The sequence below is a fragment of the Mesoplodon densirostris genome, chromosome 8, assembly GCF_025265405.1.
Source record: "Mesoplodon densirostris isolate mMesDen1 chromosome 8, mMesDen1 primary haplotype, whole genome shotgun sequence".
Lineage (NCBI taxonomy): Eukaryota > Metazoa > Chordata > Mammalia > Artiodactyla > Ziphiidae > Mesoplodon > Mesoplodon densirostris.
In genome coordinates this window covers 32,124,371-32,145,451 of record NC_082668.1, presented here as the reverse complement: position 1 = coordinate 32,145,451, position 21,081 = coordinate 32,124,371, and the positions used below count along the sequence as shown (strand labels likewise).

The 21,081-nt window shown below is 38.0% G+C and overlaps 1 protein-coding gene across 3 annotated transcripts in view; it reads left to right on the top strand.

The window, feature by feature from the left end:
- The window catches only part of PARD3B (par-3 family cell polarity regulator beta), a 1,067,283-nt gene that overhangs the window by 390,761 nt on the left and 655,441 nt on the right, over positions 1 to 21,081 (top strand). For all 3 annotated transcript variants that reach the window (XM_060106399.1, XM_060106400.1, XM_060106402.1), the window contains exon 3: positions 5,949 to 6,120. In XM_060106399.1, the coding sequence (XP_059962382.1) occupies positions 5,949 to 6,120 (172 nt within the window). The remainder of the gene's footprint in view (positions 1 to 5,948; positions 6,121 to 21,081) is intronic.

The following is a 21,081-nucleotide window of genomic DNA, read 5'->3' as shown; positions in this document are numbered from 1 at the left end:
CAGTCCAGGAGCCAGGGAATGCTAGCTATGGGAGAAAAAGTAATTAACATTTACCCTTCCGTTGTGTACCAGGCTCTGTGCTAAGCATTTAGGCATGTTAGGAATATTATCAACGACATTAATATTCTGCCTCCACCCCACTCACCCCCAACACACACCCATGAACACACACTCACACCTTTACCTTGTTTGAGTATAAAAATAGGTCTGAGTCCTTGAAGAGATATTGATGATGTGAAATTGTGAAGAGCACGTGGCTCTTTTGATCAAGTCTGTTATTCCGGGTTATGGATTTTGTAAATTATCCTAAGCTCTTTTATTTCTTTTTGATCTTTGGGGTGGTGGTTGTTGACTTGTATGTTATTTTGACCTTTACAAGGTAAATACAAAAAAAAAAGATTGAACTATTCTTTAAAATAAAGCTTTTGCCTAATATATTTTCTAGGTAGATTCTAAATAATTTCAGATGTTCCTTCCTAATACCCCCTGGGGAAGGAGTAGTCAGGGGGTACTTGGAGTTACCAAACTAATGCCTGATCTTTGAATTGGAACCACCATCAGAATTGGCAATTGAGATATAGTTATTGAAAATAATTTGTACATACCACATTAATGTACCTGTTTTCTTGTGTTTTCCTCAGTTCTTTTTAGGAAGTAGGTATTTTCCTGAGAAATACACTCCACCTTGACCTCTCAAATAGAGGTACAAAACACATGAGGTCATTGCCTTAATTTTACTGACAGTTAAAGAGAAAATCTTTTCATGTTAAATCAAGCATGGGAAGCTGGTAAAATCTAAAATTGACATGAATTTGTAAAATAAAATCTGAATGCTTCAATTTTGAGTTTTTGGCATGTCAATTCAAGCTGTGCTTCCACTCAGTTATTCACATTTGTTTTTAAGCTACTTCTGGGGACACATCCAGAAGCTTCACACCAGGTAAATCGAAGTGGCCAATTGGAAGAAAGCAAGCAAGGGGGTGTCTGGGACCAAACTGCTAACCCTGCCCATCTCTCCATCCACCATCCACCCTAGTTCAACTCTTCCACTCCTTCAGAAACCAAATCAGCAGATTGTCCCTTTCAAAAATGAGCCGGAAAAGAAAAAGAAAACACATAATCTCCATTTCAAGAGTGGAAGCCATTTCCACCCCCACCCCCACCCCCCCACCCCCGGTGTTGAATAGAAAGTGAGGAACTTCTCCCCCCATAATAACAAAACGGAAGCAACAATAATGATGATGATGCATTGCGTGTCTTATAGGTTTATATTGGTCATTTATACTCATTCATTTAACAAATTAATTTTAGTGTTTTAAAAACATATGAAAAATCTAGCTATCTTGCATTGCTATATTAGGTTTCATATCCTTTTTTGCCTCTTTTCACTTGTTTTATTTCAACAAATATATGTTGGGTGCCTACCATCTCTAATTCACTGTTCTAGGGATACAGCAAACAACAAAATTGACAAAAATCATTGTCTTCTTGGAGCTTATAATCTAGTATACTTTCCTAGGGAGTTTTACAGGGAGGACAGGCAAATAAATAAGACAAATAAGAAAAAAACATAGCATTGAGTGGTGACAAATACTATAAAGAAAAATGAAGGGAGTATGACAAGTGGGGCAGGGGGAGAGGCGGCATTTCATTTGAGATAGTGTGGCCAGTGAAAGCCTGGCACTAGATAAACATGTGAGGGATCGAGGAACAAGCCATGCAGGTATCTGGTGGCAGACTGTGTCAGGCAGAGAGAACAGCAAATGTAAAGACAAAGAGGGACAAAGAAGATAGCATAGCTGGATAGAATCCTGAGAACAAGGGAGAGAATCATCAGGACATGAGGTCAGAACCTTGACTGGGAGCCCATTACCATACAGGGCATTGCAAGGACTTGGGCTTTATTCTAAGTGAGATGGAAAGGTATTACAGGGTTCTGATCAGAGGAGAGATGCGATCCGCCTTAGGTTTCAGCAAGATCACGCTGGCTGTTGTGTTGAAAGTGGATTGAAAGGGAGCCTGGGTGGAAACAAGGAGCCCAGTCACAAAGCCCTCGCAGTAACCCATGGGAGAGGCTATAGTAGCTGGGTCCAAAGAGGTGACAGTGGAGGGGGTAAGAAGTGGTTAAGCTCTGGTTATATTTTGACATTTATTGACCAATTGGATGTGTGTGCGGCGTATGAGAGATGGGGAAAAAGGGAAGGAAAGAGGGATTGAGGATTACTATAAGTCTTTCGGCCTGAGCAACTAGAAGGATGGATTGCCATTAATTAGGGATGCAAAAAGCTTATGGAAAGAGCTTTGGAAGATCAGCTTTCAGTTTCTGACATGATAGGTTAGGCAGTTGACCATATGAGCCTGGATTTCAGGAAGAAGCTCTGGGTTGGAGATTGAAGTATGGAATTTATCAGCATATACTTATATCTTTGCCATGAGACAAATTCAATCACAATACAAATTTAGAGGTATTCACTTTAACGTTTTTAGAGATAAGTGAAATGAAACTTAATGGAGGGGCCAGGGATTTGAGGACAAAACTGAGAGAATGTGGTGTTCTGGAAGGTAAGTGAAGAAAACCATTTAAGGAGGAAGCAGTGATCAAATGTGCCCTAAAATCAAGCCAGAGACGCGACTTTGAATTTAACACTGTGGAGATTGTTTTTGGTCTTGATAAGAGCGGTTTCAGTGGAAGAGAGGGGTGAGAGCCTGTCTAGAGGGGCCTCAGGAAAGAATAGGAGGACGGAGATTGGAAACTGTTCTATGGAGAGCTTTCAAATTTGGCTTTAGATGGAAGGTGGGAAATGGGGTGGTATCAGTAGGGGTGAGTCTTGAGAAGGTTGATTTGTTTTTGGTTTCGGTTTTTTGATGAGCAAGTGAATAGCATATTTGTAAACTGACCTACCTGTGTGTATCTGGGGATTAGATGCCTAAATGCTGATAGAGATCTGTGGGGATGGGAGTTTTGATTGGAAATAAAGTCTGTTTGAACAGATCATTTTGGATCATGTGGTCTTAAGAAAATGTCACTGCTGTACTGGGTGACATGAAAATACTGGCAACACATAAGGAGAACAGAAGGGGCACCAGAAGATGGATAGGACAGCAGAAGAGGAAGGCATCCAAATCAAATATTGCCTATTTGCATTTTGCATAAAGTTGAGGTTACTGCAGTCCCTAAGGTGTCAGTGGAAAATCTCCCACATGCCACAGAAGTTTAGTATAAATGGAACCTTAACAGAAAAATTTTTATAAAGATATAACTTTTTTTTTTTTAATGTTCAACTCATCGCTGTGGGAAAGGTAATTTTGAATGGGTTTAAAGGTGGAATAAGGCCATTTTCATACACTGGACACTTTGGAAATCAGTCTGCCTTCTGTTGAGGGATTAGAACAATGGTTTATGTTAATTACATTTCTCTGTAACACTCTCCACCAGGAACTGTGTCACCAGTAATGTAGGTGTTCTTGATGAATCAAGTAATCCAGCTAACAGAGACCTACAGCATAGGGTTTAAATTAATTATCAGTGTTGATGCAAGTGTAAGTCTGGATATATTGTAGATGTTGAGATGAAGACTGGATGAAGAGTCTCTTATCAGCCAGCACCTGTGGTACCAGTGACTTTGTCTGGGTGCCACAGATTCAGGAGCTGATTCTCTTCTTTCCAGGAGTAGAGACTTTATTCCATCCATTCATCCAGACATCCAGAGTAGTCTCTGTGGAGATAATTCCTGTCAATCATGAGATTGGGAGACAGACTAAACAATTAATTAATCAAAGAGATGATGAGATTTGGGGAGCCTCCAGGTCTCACTGTCATCTTTGAGAAAGTTGTGTATTTGCCTGTATCTCCAAAGAGTAGAATACACGTTCTTTAGGGCATAACATCCTCCTGGACAAACTGTAAACATTCCATATTGTAGCCTCTCTTTTTGGAAAATGGTTACAGTATGGTCTGAATCCCTGGATTGGACTAGATTCTAGTACAGATTACTGTTTAGTCTGTCACTTTGGGAAACAAACTCTCTGACTACACTGTGTTCCCATTAGATAAATAGTATAACATTGTTACTGCATATGCTCTGACCTTGTGTGAATATAAGAATAGTATGGAAAACAGTGAAGTATTTTAAGGAGAGAAGGTTACATAGAGCCATAGATAATGATTTATTTATGCGCTATCAAGTTTAACCTTTGGTATTATACTTCTGAGTGATATTCTTTTTTTCTTTTTGCCATTATTTCAGGCACATAGGATATACTAAGATTTACAGATGTAGCAAGAGGGAAAACTTACACAAAACTGTTTGTAGTACCAGCATAATAAGCCACTTTGCCTTGTTGATGAGTCTATTAAAATAAATGTTACAAGTATGTGTTAGAATTCACCAATATGTAAAATTGAAATTATGTCCCAGGAATAGTGATGAAAAGAACACTTCTGTCACATTTTAAAAGTTGATTTTGTTTTCCTTTTCGGGATTTGAAGTGTTAAACTCTTCATTTTGGCCAGATGATTAGAAAAATATAGTTCTCCTGATTATTTTTATACTAGAATAATCTTTCATTATTAATCCATTTAAGGCATCTCAAATCGGATCATCAGTGCTACCAATTAAAAATAGAAAATGTATGTGCTCAATTTCAAGAATTAAAAATAATGCCTTGGGAGTAGCATTTCTTTCCGTGGCGAGAGGACTGTTGGATTTTCCAATTAAAGAAGTCTCCATACTGGAAATGAGTAGTCAATTATGAAGGTTATTTTTGAATAGCCAATTTGCATATCCCTAATTGTATTCATTTCTTTTGAAAGACTGAACTTGGAATTTATGATGTTTTGATTGGTTAACCCTGCACTGGTGTTATTAATACTACTGCCAACAAGGTTCCCCTATGAATGGGGCTTTGAGTGCCTTTCCTAAATAAATGTTTGAATGATAAGTAGGTTTGTTTTATTTAATGAATGAAAATATCTGAAAATTTACTAGCAGTTTTCTCAGTTTGCACACACTGCACTGTAATGGATTGACAGTAACATCCCTGAGCTGCCTACTGCACTCATATGTGGACTTTTCCTCATCAGCTGATGAGAGCCATTGGAAGTTCCTATCGTGATGCTGTCTGCTGGCCAAAAACGCAAATTCAGCGGGGCTGCCTCTGCCACTTATACAGCAGTGTTTGCCCAATTACTTGATTATTTTATTATATGTTGCCCCTCTTTTAAGAAAAATGACTTGAAGATGAACAGTTAAACGTTTTTATATTAATGATGAGAAGCATAGTTCTCATATGAAATAAAATTGAGATGAAGATGGGAATAATTAAAAGTTCTGAGGTTTAGTGTCTTTGGACTTAAACCAATCAACATGGAGTTAGCCATGAAGGAAAATAACGAAATTACAGGCATGAATACAAATGGGATATCTATGTGTACAAGATAAACGCAGATTGTGTGTAAATATACACATGTATGTATGGTTCTACTTATTATGATTGTGTCTGAAAGGCAGTTACAGTTAGGGATTTTATCGTCTTTACCTCTCTAAACCTGGAATGTCCTCTTCTACCATGTAAGTCTATTGTTCAAATCCTGCATATTCAACTTCCATGTTTGGCAACGCTCTTGAATGAAAGAGATACTGAAGTCCTCTTAGGCATATGAGAAAAGGTGGTGAGGGGAGGTGGCGGCCATTTCATTCCTTCCAGAGGGTTAGCCAAAATTGGATCTCTATTTCAGGAATATACAAACAAACCATTAATTATTTCCTGGCCATGGCACTTTTAGGCATAATATTGAATTAAGAGTTGTGCTAGAGTAACATTAAAGTTTTCAGTTTTAAGAGGTCATTTTTTTAAAAAACCAAATAAAGATCACAATCAGCTAGATACAGGGTCCATGTGATATGCATGTTCTACAAAGTAATTAGTGCTGTTGGATTTGTTTGTAGCTGATTGCTGTGTTTGACGAACAAGAACCACTCCACAAGATCGAGAGCCCCAGTGGAAACCACGCAGGCCGGCAGAGCCCAGATGCTTTTGAGACAGAAGTGGCTGCCCAACTGGCTGCGTTTAAACCAGTCGGTGGGGAAATTGAAGTAACCCCTTCTGCTCTGAAACTAGGTAGGTGTATTATTTTAGTGGTATGCTTTTCACCTGGTTGAAATACCTCATCTTGCTGGCTATGAGTTTCTTCTACTTTATGACTTACCCTGTTAGTGTTTGCCTTTAAAAAAATACACCTGGTTTGTCTTTCTCTAAATTATTTTTTTTACGTAGATCTTTGCAGCTGCTGATGCTCAGGCAGTAGATGGAGTTTTTTCTTGAATTGCAAGTGAATCTGAATTGCATATCCTTGAAGTTACTGGGAAGGAGTTGGACTGTAAATGATGAGCTTCATCTGTAGTATATGAGGACTGCTTAAAATTTTTACGAAGTCCCTGAAAAAAGTCACTTGGAAAAAGCTAAGGGTTATCAAGGAATCCAGGCTAGAAATAAAAGGTCACTTTCTGTTTTAGCCGCCTTTTTCTTCTCCACAAATTGTATAACTCAGAGTTTGGGGGAAACATTTTGAAGTTAGTTTCTAATTCTGTCCTACTGATTTATTCCAACCTGGTGATTTTGCTCAGAATTTCCTTTTGTTATATTTGTTTTGAAGGTGTTGGTAGAAAGAGAAAATAAACATTCTTCTAAAGTTTTAGTGAATTTATGACTCCAAGATAAATAATGTCAGTTATTGGTGATAACTCTTAAAGATAATTTTAGGTCAGTTTAACAGCATAAAGTTTTGAAAATCCACTAATATTTTGGTACTTAAAACCATTTTTTATTCCCGTTGAATGTATGCATACATTTTGAGACAGCTCTAAGCACTGGTTATAGGTTAATTCTCAAGGTAGAATAGAGGTTTTTTTCCACTTTGCAAAGGGAAACATATGCTTAAAATTGTAAAAATTTTACATAGTATAATTTTTGCCATTTGAAACAAAATACATTATAAAGTTTATTTTACATGCCACAATACTGAATATCTATATTTTGTACTAATTTTCTGGAAAGCATCTACAGTGCCCCTTTTAAAATAAACCTAGTGGAAATGAATGACCCATCATCTCCATAATTTCTCTCTATCTTTTGGAAACGAAGCTAGCAGAGCAGTTCTGCTGGAACTCGGTCATTGGAGGGCTTTGTGGCAGCTTCTCTTCATCTGGAGTGAAGTCTGTGGCTTCAGCAACCTCACAGCCCTATCATTCATTTGCATAATGGATGCCTTTTTATCCATTATGCAAATAATATGGGAGGAAAATTAGGCAATAAGGGAAGACGAAAGGAGAAAATTGCTCTTGCTTGTTTTAATATTCAATTTATAAGCAAGCACTGTGGTCTTCAAAAGGCTGAACCTCAGAGTACCCCTGTGCCTGGGAATTTGTTTTTTCACCTTTCTCTAATGAGCTTTCTCACGGAAAAAAGGTTGTTTTTCTTCAGCTTTTTCAGCTTTTGTTGAACCATCTGAGCAATATAACGTTCAGTGTAGGAAGAAAAGTAAGCTGAGGTTCCCCATCTTTGAAGGTGGGCTTTCTGCTTCTTCAGTACTGATTTTGGGTCAGACACAGATAGGAAATTATATTTATTCAGTGGTGACTATATGCCAGGCACAGAACTCAAGGCAGTGCACCGCGTATTCTAAATCCTGTATGCCTAACAATTCATTTAAGCCTCGTGATACTTAGTTGGGTTCTATTATCTCCCTAATTTAAGAGAAGAGGAAACAGGCATAGAGCAGCTAAATAACTCCTCCAAAGTCACATAGCTGTTAGGTGGCGAACTTAGGGTTTGAACCCTTGCTAGCTCCAGTGTCAGGAACAATTTTTCTGTGCTGTCTTTCATATGCTATTTGTAAAATAATACAGTGATATCATTTTCCTGAGAGTCATTTTGTGAGTATATATCAAACCCTGAAAATGCTTAACTACTTGGCTTCAAATCCCATTCCACCTAGTGTCACAGATGAAATGGTGAGATTGGCCAGCCTTCACTACTTGGTGGTCAGTGTTGCCTTCCAGCCATTCAGTCTGAAACTGTGGCATTATATCCTGTTCCTTCCTTTTCTTCCCATCATCCACAGTTTCTTCAGCCTTCATGTCCATGACCATTGAAGCAGGCCAGAGCTTTCCCATCAATCAGACTACTACAGAGGCCTCAAACTGACCTCTTTCTTCACAGGGCCTGCTTTCCCCAATCTCTGCTTCTGCCAGATCTACCTTTCTAAATCACAAAGCTGATTACATAACTCCGCTGCTCAACAACTTCCAGTGGCTTCCCACTGTTAGGAGAACCGTGTCCAAACTCATTAGCAAGCTGATGCAGACAGTTCCTCAGAATTAGATGGAGGTATTTGGGCAGGGATGAAGGATGAAGAAATCATCCCTTATCTACTCTCATGGTTCTGTCAGACTCAGGACTTTACATTCTGGAACTTTAAAAGCAAAGAAAACAAATATTTATTGAGTTTCTCAGATAGAGGAATTAAAGACAGAAGCAAAGCCACCAGCTTTGGTATCTGCCCATTCTGTTTTCCTTTCATTGCCCTCAGGGCAGGGTGTGGTCATGGCTTGGGCACACAGGGATGGAGGGATATGCTTGGCAGCAGATGCAGTATCCATGAATGGCTCTTCTGGGAGGTGATCTGGTTGTGCTGCCAGGCCCACCCTGAGAGCTTGTTTAGATGAAGAATGGGAGGGGGTAGTCAGAGGAGTAGCATGTGTGTTCCAGCGATTCTTCATCACAGGGGGCATATAAAATGCCACGCCCCAAAGCCCCAGCCCATCCTCTCTGCTCCCCACTCGGCTCTCAGAGGCCACTGGAACTGGTTCTACTTCTCATGGGACTCATTAGCCCAGGCTGGTACAACACATGCGGGGCTGATTCTCCCTGGTTTTCTCGCTCTTGAGATCCATCCAAGACGATGGGGAATTTAACCATTATCGGTTCGCATGCTTATCTTACTTAAGGAGACACAATTTAACAGCTATTGGGGATCAAGATGTTCTTACCATCAGGTCATGTTAATCACCAGAAATGTAGATTTTACTGATACTGAAATAAAAATGCACCCAACATTCAGTATAATTTTTGTATCTTTCTCCAGTGCAAGTTAGTCATCATCAGTATCCTGTTAAAAACTGACAGCCTTCCCCCCACCCCATACATGCAGACAGTGGTTGGGCCCACCTCTTTTTTCTTTATCTTCCAAGATGAAACACTTATACACAGAATATGCAGGAAGCTCATATTCAGGAGCTCTTCATGATCTATCCCCTTCTTGTCTGCCCACTTTTATTACTAGCCTCTCTTCCACAGTCACCTTAACCTGCAGCTACCACAAGCCACTTGGCATTCCCTAAATTTGCTACTTTCTTTCAAACCTTTGTGTCTTTGTAGTTAGTGTTCCCTTCACCTGGCTCACCCCTTTGCCTCTTTTCTACTTGGTGAAATTGTATGCACCTTTTAAACTCAAGCTCAAATATGCCCTTGTTTGTGAAACCTTGTCCAAATAAACCTTCAAGATAGTACGGTAAGTGTACCAGAAATGCATTTCTTAATTCTTCAACAACGAAGGGATTCAAAGGTGAAGAAATTTTCTACTGACCAAAAGGGATTCATAGTTTTGCACCCTGTAAGCTAATGGGGTATATATATTTTTACATTTGCAAGATGAATTTTAAATCAACTGGGCAAACACATAATTCCAACTTCATCTAAATTATTTCCTACCATTTATTTTGTAATGGATTTTCTAATGTAATGCTAAACGACTAAGCCCTGACTCAACCCTAACTAGCAAATCATTCTAACACTTCAATATTATGATGTTTCTGTAGTTGGCCAGTACATAGTACTGTGTAGACTAGAGATTGCTAACCTAAGAGTCTATTTAAAAGAAGAGACAGGGTAGAACAAACACCAGGTAGAATAGCCAAGAATCCTATTCACAGAGCCCATTTAGACTTTAAAATCACCTAGTTCAGGAGTTTTCCAGGTCTTCTTTGAGGAGCCCTATGGTACTTCCTAACACGTTTTGGGATTTCAACAAATATTTGATTTTAGTTAATTAATAACATTTATTGAACACAAATTGTAGATGCTATTTTAATTCATTCACACTTGCTCTTTGTACACATAAGATTGGTTATACTAGCAGGGAAGAAAGGGATGCAGAAGGCTGTTGAGTAGGCAGTAGAGAATCTTAATACCGTTTAGAAGTCCTACAGCAAAGAAACCTACCTTCACTCAAGAGAATTGTTAGCACCTCTTAGAACAACTTTTGTGAAAAGGTGATCTGTTAATAGGTAATCCATAGAATTTCATAAGAGCAATTTTCTAGGCAATTAACATTATTTTACAAGTGACCAAGTAAAAGCTTAGACTCAGTGTGTGCTGTGATGTCAAATAACTAGTTGGTTAAAGGAGTAGAATTGGAACCTGCATTTCTTGGCTTTCAGCTACATGACATCTTTTGGATTAATTGTAGGTTTCAATTATCTGTACCTTTTAATACTATATGGGATAAAATAACACCTTATATCCTTTTGGAACGAGATAGAGTGTAAATTAATAAATATATACTATGAATAGCTGTAAATAAAAAGCTAATAAGGAAGTACCAGAAAATTAATATGGAGAAAATTTCTTTTAAATCCTTCTGTGTCAGAAATGAATTTGCTTCTATTTCTTCATCCCATGTGTATGCACACACATGCACTTACACACATGTGTATATGTTTGGGGGAAAATTGCACTGAAACAAACATGCTAATATTTGGGATACCTGGTAATTTTTCTCCCATATTGTGGATACTGTTGTCCTTTTTTTTTTTTTTTTTTTTGCGGTATGTGGGCCTCTCACTGTTGTGGCCTCTCCCGTTGCGGAGCACAGGCTCCGGACACGCAGGCTCAATGGTCATGGCTCATGGGCCAAGCCGCTCCGCGGCATGTGGGATCTTCCAAGACCAGGGCACGAACCCGTGTCCCCTGCATCGGCAGGCGGACTCTCAACCACTGCGCCACCAGGGAAGCCCTGTTGTCCTTTTTGACATCTCAAATATCTGCATGTAGAGCCTTCTGTAAATAAGAAAAATTAGTGAGGACGCTTACTTTGATGTTTGGAAGAATGAGTCCTTTAGCCTTTCTCCAACTAATCCTTTTGCTGCCTTTATGATCAGTGGTAACTGACCTTCTGCTGTTCCCCAAAAAACTTCATGAGGCTGTAGTCCAAGGTTGACCCAATCCTTGTCCCTTGAGAACCGATGATATGGAGTCAGTTCCATACCCTACAGTATTTGATCTAGCTGTGTATCCAGACAAGTCATTTAACCTATAGCTATCACATTTTTCCAAACAAAGTATAAATCAGGACACATTTGGCATTCTATAGAAGTGAATATTCTGAACTGAGACCATACAGGTTACTTCCTTATGTGCCACTGCCATATCTCCCTGGGCCATGGTTTTCTCATCTATACTATAGGCCTTTCTTGCTCTAATGGGCTATGATTGTCCCAGGAGAATTTCATTAATTCCAAGCTGAATTTGAATCTGACTCCATGCCCCTGTCAATTTCCATCCTATGGCCCCAGTTAATTAGTAGTTTTATTTTGAAACTTTTGGTAATTTTTCCTCAGTATTCTTGACAGAAATTTGCTATTTTGGGTTAAGGTTCCATGAGAAAATATGTCTTTAGTTATAATTATTTAAGCAATGCAATTTAAACAGTGTATCAGGATAAAAAGTACTTTAAGCTTCGTTGTTGCCACTCTTGTGATCTATATTACCCAGATATAAAGCAATCTGATTAAAGTTTGGAGTTGAAATGGTATTAGCTTTATTCTCCTCTTGTATGTTAAACTTTGAAGATGAGATACTTTCTGTTTGAAAGTGATTCTTGTTTTTGAGACTTGAAAGCCGAAAGGTGCCTCAGATGCTTTATTGTTTCCATGTGTGTTTGTGCTTCTTCAAAACTGAAAGGAAAATTATGATTGTATGTTTGTTATAATATAATTATTTTCAAAACATTGAGTTCTCCTCTCTTTATTTTCAGTAGTTCCCAGATCATATGGTATAGCCATAGATTAGTGTTGGAAATTGTGACCATTTTCTATCTGACTTTGACTAATTTACTGAATAAGGGAAACATGTGGGATCGTTTGTCTGAATATTTAAAGAAACCAAATCCCTTTATGGTGCTGATCTTTGGGAAAAAAAATAAAGCAGGGGGAAGTTTATTCCTTTAATTAGGCTGCAGTGTGTAAGTAGCTGCTGTGCCCATAATGTGAGTTTAAGTATTGGCATCTGATCCTAGACAAACACAGTCACACCACACACATAGCAGAACGAAAGCTCAGGGCTGGGCCAGGCTTCTGGCGGAGCCTTTGAATTCTGACTACAAAGCACCCAAGCCTGTGAGGGTTCCTTGTTACTGGAAGCTCTCTGCTGTGGGCAGTGAAACCCCAAGTTGAAATGACCAGGGAACTGAGGTCATTTGCTTGGATGAATCCATAAGTCATCATTTGGTCAGAGTTTCATCCTATTTGTTTCCTATTGAGTCTGATTATTCAAAAGTTAACAGCTATAGAATCGTTTTCCTTTCTCTTCTTTGGTCTTCCTTGGGAGCCTGGTATTTTCTCCCATGTAGGCTTAGTTGAATGATGTTGTAATTAGCTATGGTAACCCTGCCAGGCTATCATCCATCAGTCATAGCCATGTAGTCTATAAAGTGTGTGCATGCTTTTCTGGTATGACGGTAACTAAATCAGGACTAAAGAGGTCACAGTGTTCTAAGCCATTTCTGGCACCATTATTCTTTTGCTGTTGTTTTGGGTTTCATTTTAGTTTGTTTTCAGAGTAGGTGAAAAGTTGCTGGGGAGGGAGGTGGTACAGGGAACGTCAGGTTATACATTGAATATTTTTAAAAGAAATTTAATACTCTGGAAAAGGGCCTGAGGTACTTGGTTAAATGAAAGAATAAAATGAATATCTAAAGACAAGCAACTCCTAACAAATATTAAAAGGTAATTACTACACAGGAATAATTTGTGTTTGTGTTAGTGAAGTACAAATGTGAATGATAGTTCAAATATGACGCTTTCAATATACCAGGGATTGCGTCCCGAGTAATTGCAGATGAATGGTCAGTGTAAACACGCTTCATAGACAAGTAATCAGTTCAGATAACATTTTGTAAAAATAGCATGATGAGTTTTGCTTGAAGATATTCTATATTCTTATATGGGTCTTTTCAGTGAGATTTATTAAATTATCAAATGTTAAGCAAGGAAAAATAAAAAATTAACATCATCCTAACAACTATTTTCATCTTTCTATTTCCTATCCAGTTTATCTTTGCATTTTAATCTTAATTCAATTCTTTTTTACACCTGCTCAGTTTTCCTTTTGTCTCTTTTCTTTCATTTTGTGTACTATATCTAATGGCTAAATTCAGTACCTAAATTGGTACTAAGTTGGCTGTACTCTAATAAAAAATATTAAAGGAAATTTGCATTTAGCCATTTACCCCAAAAATGTAAGACAGTATATAAAAACCAAGCTTTCCTTCTTGTTCTTTTCCAGCTGTATTTTCTAAGTTGATTATACGACCTCAAAAAACAAACCAAAAAAAACCCCATTGAGTTCACCAGCCCCCTTTGGCCTCTTGCTGATGCTGGACCCACACTGAGACAGTCTGCAAATCCTCTCATAAACAAACGGAATGAAAGGTCACCTTCCTACTGCTCACTTGATATTAGACCCCTGGGTTTTCAAGCCTCTTTTGCAGATTGCTTTTAATAGTAAGCCCAGTGAAGCTCTGTTTGCAGAGGCCTAGTCCCTAGCTAGTGAAAATATTTTCAGCCATGCTGTCATACTCACCTCCTTGTAGTTCCCTGGACCACTGATAATTTTTGGTTTGTCCTTTTAATAGAAGAAACTGTCATCCTCCTCTCCCCTACCCAACATACACACACATAGTCTTTCCTTCCTCCCTTCCCCACCCATCATTACAACTCCCATTGGCCTTTCTTGTAACCACTTCCCAACTCTCTGCTGTTCAGGTTCTCTGAGGCAGTCAACAGGGCCAGGTAGAATGGCCCTCATTCTCTAAATACAACTGCTGCTTTTTAGAACCTAGTTGGGTTTTACGTGTCTGTTACAGAATACTTTCAAATTATTTATCTGTATTAAAAATTTCTTAATATTCAAATTTTTATAAATATAAATCTTTGTAGCCATAAAATAGATTATATTTCTCATAAATTGCTAATCACACCTAAACAGATTATTTATAATAAACATGCTGATTTTCTTTTGCAATTTGAAATTCAAGGATCTTGCTAACAATTCAAAATATGGTAATACCTCTTTTGCACTAACAGGTTAAATGTAAGGTTTAGCCTTTGGGACTTTTCCTGTGTGTGTGTGTGTGTGTGTGTGTGTGTGTGTGTGTATGCGCACACATGGTTTTTTTTTTTTTTCTCTTTCCACCCAGATGGGCAGGGCAAAAAAAAAAATCCACTAATTTAATTATTTACAGAAGATCCATCTTAAGGACAAGTCACTCAGAGTTGGACATGCTTTTATGACTGGCTCAGGATTTTCTCATTTGCTTTATCTGATAAAGCCATATGATGAATTATGACCCTATATACACACATTGGGTTATTTCCTTGCTCTATACCCATTTTGAAATTTTACTAAGATCTTGATTTGGCCCAATGAAAGTAAAAAATACTGAAACAGCTTGATCTGTTCATTCTCACATCCCAAGGTGATAAGGAAAGGTGACAGCCTTTGCTTAGCAATTGCCTTAAGAAAAGCTCTCTCTCTCTTGTGTTTACCCTTTTTTTTTATGTTTACCAGATAAAATAAGACAGCCTCCCAGATATCAGTGCCACACCCTGTCAATTTATCATGGAAACAATGCATCCATCATATGGTACTTACAAAATGATATTCATTTTGTTTGTTCATAGGCTTAATGAGAAAATCTTGATAGCTATCAGAAAATACAGGCAACCTTTTAAAAATACCAGAAAAGTTCTGATTACTTTTTAGTATAAATATGACTCTTTGTTAAATTCCTGAAACTACTTTACAGATGGAAGAAATTTGGTGCTTTATATTATTTTTTTCTGTGTGTAAAATTGAAGTACAGGAAATAATGTGGTACATCTTGCTTATTTTCTTTTTGTTTATATGGAAGACTTGACTATGATTACTTAATGCATGTGTATGGAATATCCCATGATCAAGGAAAATAAGTGGGAGTAGGGATTTTGCCTTACCACAACCTATTTAAAACCATAATACTAGGGCCTCCCTGGTGGCGCAGTGGTTGAGAGTCCGCCTGCCGATGCAGGGGATGCGGGTTCGTGCCCCGATCTGGGAGGATCCCATATGCCGCAGAGCGGCTGGGCCCGTGAGCCATGGCCGCTGGGCCTGCGCGTCCGGAGCCTGTGCTCCGCAACGGGAGAGGCCACAACAGTGAGAGGCCCGCATACCGCAAAAAGAAAAAAAAACAAAAACAAAAACCATAACACTTGTATTTGGTGTTTTAAGATAATATTGACTAAAGAAGCCATTACTTCAATGTCATGTTTCTTGAAACTGTTGATAAGAATGGTGTTTCCATATCCTTTTGCACTGTATGTTCTGAAAAATGGCATGGATAGCAGCAAGCTGAATGGCTTTGTGTCATCTGGTTCTGCATAATTGTGATGATCAATTAAACTCTCCTTGTGTTTTTAAAACAAATAGACTTTCTGCCCCAGAGATCTGAAAGCATGAGGCAAAGTTCTTATTTTAGTCACAGTTCAGGAGTAATGTCCTTTGACCTCATGACTTCAGTCTGATGTTACAGTTAACTGCCCTTATGGCAGAGAGTTCAGCATTTGCACAGCTGGCATCTGCTCTTTTTAGATGATTGTGCTTAAGAATGTAGCAATGGAAGTCAGTCTGTCTGATGCCCGTGCTCCAGAAGATGGTGGTGTGACTATCACTGACTTCACTTACTCAAGAGTTATTTATTACTGGCCCAATAGATGAAAAGTATTAGGCTAGGCTACCAGAGTAACATAAAATAATACAAGTCATGAACTCATTCTCAAGCAGCTTACAATCTAGTTGGCTTAAGATAAATTACTAAGTGAGTCTCTTAACTTGGTTAGGTTTCCATTTTTATAATTTACAACTGTTGTTATAATAATACAGAGCATGCAATTAGAAACCCTTACAGTTAAAAAAAAGATCTTACCACATAAATTTAGACGTGCACGAAAGCTTGTGTGTGTGCCATTTGTCATGTGGGACATCTCCTTATAGCTTGGTTAATTGTCTTTTCTTTGGGTCTTTGGTTGATAGAGAGGCTCATGGAAATAGTTCAAGTTTGTGTTGCTACAGTTTTTATTGACTCTATTTTGGGCAGTGCTAGTTTTATCTCCTATTAGGTGACCAGAAATAACTAGGATCCCTACTCTTTCCACTACCACCAACATCCTGAGCTGCCCAAGTGAGGTCTCCAAGGACCTAATGGGTTGATGGATGAATATTTATTTATCTATCCATTCATCTGTCTAGCCTTTTCACCAAAGATGCTCTAGTCAAATGTACTCATTTAATCCTAGGTAGTGAAATTGGAGGCCAGACTTCTTCCCTGGTGAGTTGAGCTAATGCACTGTTCAGAAGAATTAGATATGCTCTAGCCAGGAGGTAGAGTTCACTGACCCACCCTTTCTTTTTCACTGAGGACCATATAAATTACCGATTGGACCCCAACAGTGATCTTTTCTTCTCCAAATCTATAGGCTATACCTCAGCCTAATTTATGTACACTATACAGAAAGTTTAAGAAAGTGCTATTTTCAGTCCCTCTGTTCTGACTCCCAATACCATTCTCCAGGTGACTGCTCGGATTGTCTAAACATGATTGTCATGTGAATTCTTCTACACTGTGGGCTGCATTGAGAAGGAGCATTTTGACCATGTTGAAAGATTTCCTTTAAAAAGTTTACAGAATGAGTTTTGTGGGGTATTTTTTCCTTTTCAGACCTTTTTGCAAACTTACTCAAAAATTAATTTTCTTTAAAAGACCTTCCTCAACTGCCTTCTTAATGCCCTATTTTGAAAGATAGTGTTTTAGCATTTGTTGGGTAGTTGTCATCAATTTGATATAATATTCTGTCTTTATAAGATGAAAAGTTATGTGAGGTTAAGCAGACTTCTTGTCTGTAATTCATATCTTCTTAAAAATTAGCGTTTTTCTCTGTATCCAAAATGTAACCTGAATATATTTGACTTAATATCTTAAGGAAACAAGAAGGCAATGCATTATTTCCAGAAAAAAAAGCAAGGGATGGAGAAGGATAAAAATTATGTATTACATATTTACTTTATAACAGTATAGTGTAGAAATTAAGAGTGCAAGTCATGGAGCAAGACTGCGTAAGTGAGATACAACTCTGTCTTTTACAAGCTGGGTGATCATAGGCAAGTATTTAACATCACCTTGCCTCAGTTTTCTCATCTGTAAAATGGATAATATTAGTAATGATCAAATGGAGTTGTTGTGAGCATCAAAAGCACTCGTATGTATGTAAATATAAAATAGAATAGTACCTGACATATAATAAGAGGTAAAGAAGTACTAGTCACTATTGCTGTTTTCATCATTGTATTTATTACTGATCATTTGGAAGAAAATTATACAATCTCCTTGTGTTTATGTAATTGATATTTTGATCTGACCTTTCTTCTCCCTTTTTCTCATTTTTAACTTTCAGCCCATAACAATATATTCTCTCTTTTTCATAAATGTAGATTCTGGTCATCTTATGCCTTCTTCTAAGCCACAGAATGAAATGAATTTTTCCTCTCTTCAGGCTTACAAAATACATGGTAAAATGGTTTGTTGCAGCCAAAACAATACCCAGGGACATTAATCAGAGTAATATAATTGCTGCAAAGTCTTCAAATAATACCTTTGTGCTTGTTTTTAGAGAATTGTAGAAGGGTAATTGCTTTGATTCTTTTTATCCTTATTTAACTCAAGTACTTACTTTTATGTCCTCACCCTGATTCAGCATATTCTTCATAAGGATTTTCTTTTAGAATTGATAAGTGCATGCTGTTCATATTTGACAATACCTTTACACAAGGGAATAAGAATACATTTTTGATGTTGTTACCCTCATCCAACTGGCCTAGAATACTGTATGAGTTGGGATGCCAGCAGGAAACAGACGGCATACTCCAAGACGTAATTGAAGAGAATTTAATAATGGGATTATTTATGAAAGTGAGGCACTCAAGTTCTGAAAAAAATGAGATCTCTTACTAGCCCAGGCTTGAAAAGAGAGACAGTTCTTACCAATCCAGTAAGAACTGCAGATGTGGGAGAGAAGAGTTACAGGATCAGAACCTGTGACCTAAGCTTGTCCAGTTACCACGTTCAAAGGTGGAGCTGGCAGAGATGGCCGTAAACATCCTCACATCCACCTCTTCCTACACTCTTATTTCCTGCTGTTGCTTCCTCATGGCCAAACCCTACAGGTAGCCAAAGGGAAACTGGTCTGTGTGATGCGCTGAGTTACTGAGTGGAAGTCAGCCTCCTGGGACCAGAACAGGGCTTAGGAAACTGGGGAGTGGCTCCCGAGAGCAGCACGGAGATCACACAACACAAATACTTAGTCTGTGTGTCTCTGAGGTGACTTTTTATAAGGTGAATAATGCTTTTAAATTAAGCAAGAGTTGATTGTATGTTTGGCGTAGAACTCATCTACTGGAATATAGAAATCATTAAAATCTACTTTTTTCTTCAAGGTGTTCACAATTCAGTGCCATAATTCCCTCACCCTTTTCTTTTAAATTGAGACATAACATGGGTGATATTTCTGTCTACCACACACTGAAATGTAGTGTCTACCTTTAAGTAATATTTCTGTTGTGCTGACTATAATTCAACTACCTTTTAAACTCAATCAGTAAAGCACAGCGGCTTTCACTTCACAAAAAAGTGCATTGAATATAATTTTTTTGTGTCTCTACCTTCCCAAACTTTTATAGAAAGGACAGTTTAAGTAACAATAAAGGGGGGGCATGGGGTAATAAAAACACTGGAAGTGGGAAGGGGGAAAAATGGAAAGTGAATAGAAGCAGATTAACAGATGGCTCAGACTTTGGGGTGCTCTCAGGAAACCCTTCCTCCTTTTGGCACAGAGGGATGGCTTGGGGTGGAGGTGGACAGCCTTACTCCCTGCTTCTTGTGCATGTTTGTTACAGTGATACCTGTCAGCAAATGTGCTTTACCATGTCACCTGTCTAATTCAGAGGAGAACTTTGTTCAGGAAAGACCCAGGTATTGGCAGGAAAAACTGAAGCTACTTGTTGTCCTTAAGCAATCGAGTATTTCATTCAGAAATATAAATGGGCAGCCACCACTGACCAGACATTTAAGGGAACAACGACTCAAAATATGGCACTAGGATAGAATTGACTAGACAGTCTTGGAGAAGAACAAAAAAGCTGGAGGACTGCCTTACCAGTTATCAAGATTTATAAAATTATATTAGTTGATTCAGTGTGATTTTGGCACAAAGACAGATGAATGGCATAGGATAGACATTTCCAGCAACAGACCTTCACAGATACAGCCATTTGTTTTATGTCAGATTTGATACTGCTGTGCAGTGGGGAAGGGATGATGCCAAGTCAATTCAGTATCTATATATAAAAAAAAAAATCCCAACCACACACCTCATACAAAAATCAATGCTAGACAGATTGTAGATCAAAAGATGAAGAAATAGAAAAAAAAAACACACACACACACCAAAACAAAAAATAAACATACACAAACTATAGAAGGCAACATATAAGAAATGGGACTATATGCATAGCTTTGGAGTTAGGCTTATTTGTAAAATCGGGCATAAATGCTAGTCATAGGAATAATTTGGATAAATTGGATTATGTCAAATAACTTCTGTTAATAGAAAGATACAATTAAAAGAGTGAGAAAGAAAAGCTATAGACTCTGAGAAGATATTTGTAATACATATATCCAACAGAGGGCCATGCCCAGAGTATATAAAGAACTCCCCCAAATAAGAGAAAAGCAGACAACTCAATAGAAAAATGGAAAAGAACTCTAATCTGACACTTCACAAAATAGATAAAAAAGCCAGTAAATACATTAAAAAGATGTTCAACTTCATTAATCTTCACGGAAAGGACATTAAAACCACATTGCAAATTTGACATCAAAATAAATAGCATAGTATTGGCTTATAACCTAAAATATAAAGTAAATTTACATGAGTCTATAGTGGTAAAAATAAATGATTGAACAACTATTGGTGGTAGTGGTGGGAAGGAACAAATCTTTCTTAACAGAAGAGTTCTGTAAATAATATATGTAGGTACTCCCCTTTGTGTGTGGGCTGGGCTTGGTGACTCACTTCCAAAAATAGCATATGGAAACAGAAAAGTAATAAGTCTACAGTGAAACCTGGCCAACACTACCTGAACCAACTGATCAAGATTACCATCACCAGGGAGAAGTCAGCTGAGGTCATGTCCCCTGATACACTGTGATGAGCAGAGCATTTCACTGTAGTGCTGCTCTTCCCGACAATCCATAACTCCAGCCTGATCTTGAGAAACACATTGGACAAGCCTAAATTGGGGGCTTTCAACAAAATGCCCGACCAGTTCTTTTCACAACTGCCAAAGTCATGAACAACAAAGGAAGGCTGAGAAAAATTCCCAGACCAGAGGAGACTTGATGACTAGAAAAAATGTGGTGTCCTAAATTGACCCTGGAACAGAAAAAGACATCAGTGGGAAAATTGGTGAAATCCAAATGAAGTCTGTAGCTTAGTTAACAGTCATGCAATAATGCTAACTTATTAGTTTTGACATAGGTATCATAGTTATGTAAGATGTTAACATAGAAACTGGATATTCTCTGTACTATCTTTACAACTTTTTATAAGTTGAACATCCAAAATAAAAAGGTGGTTTAAAAAACTCTTTAAT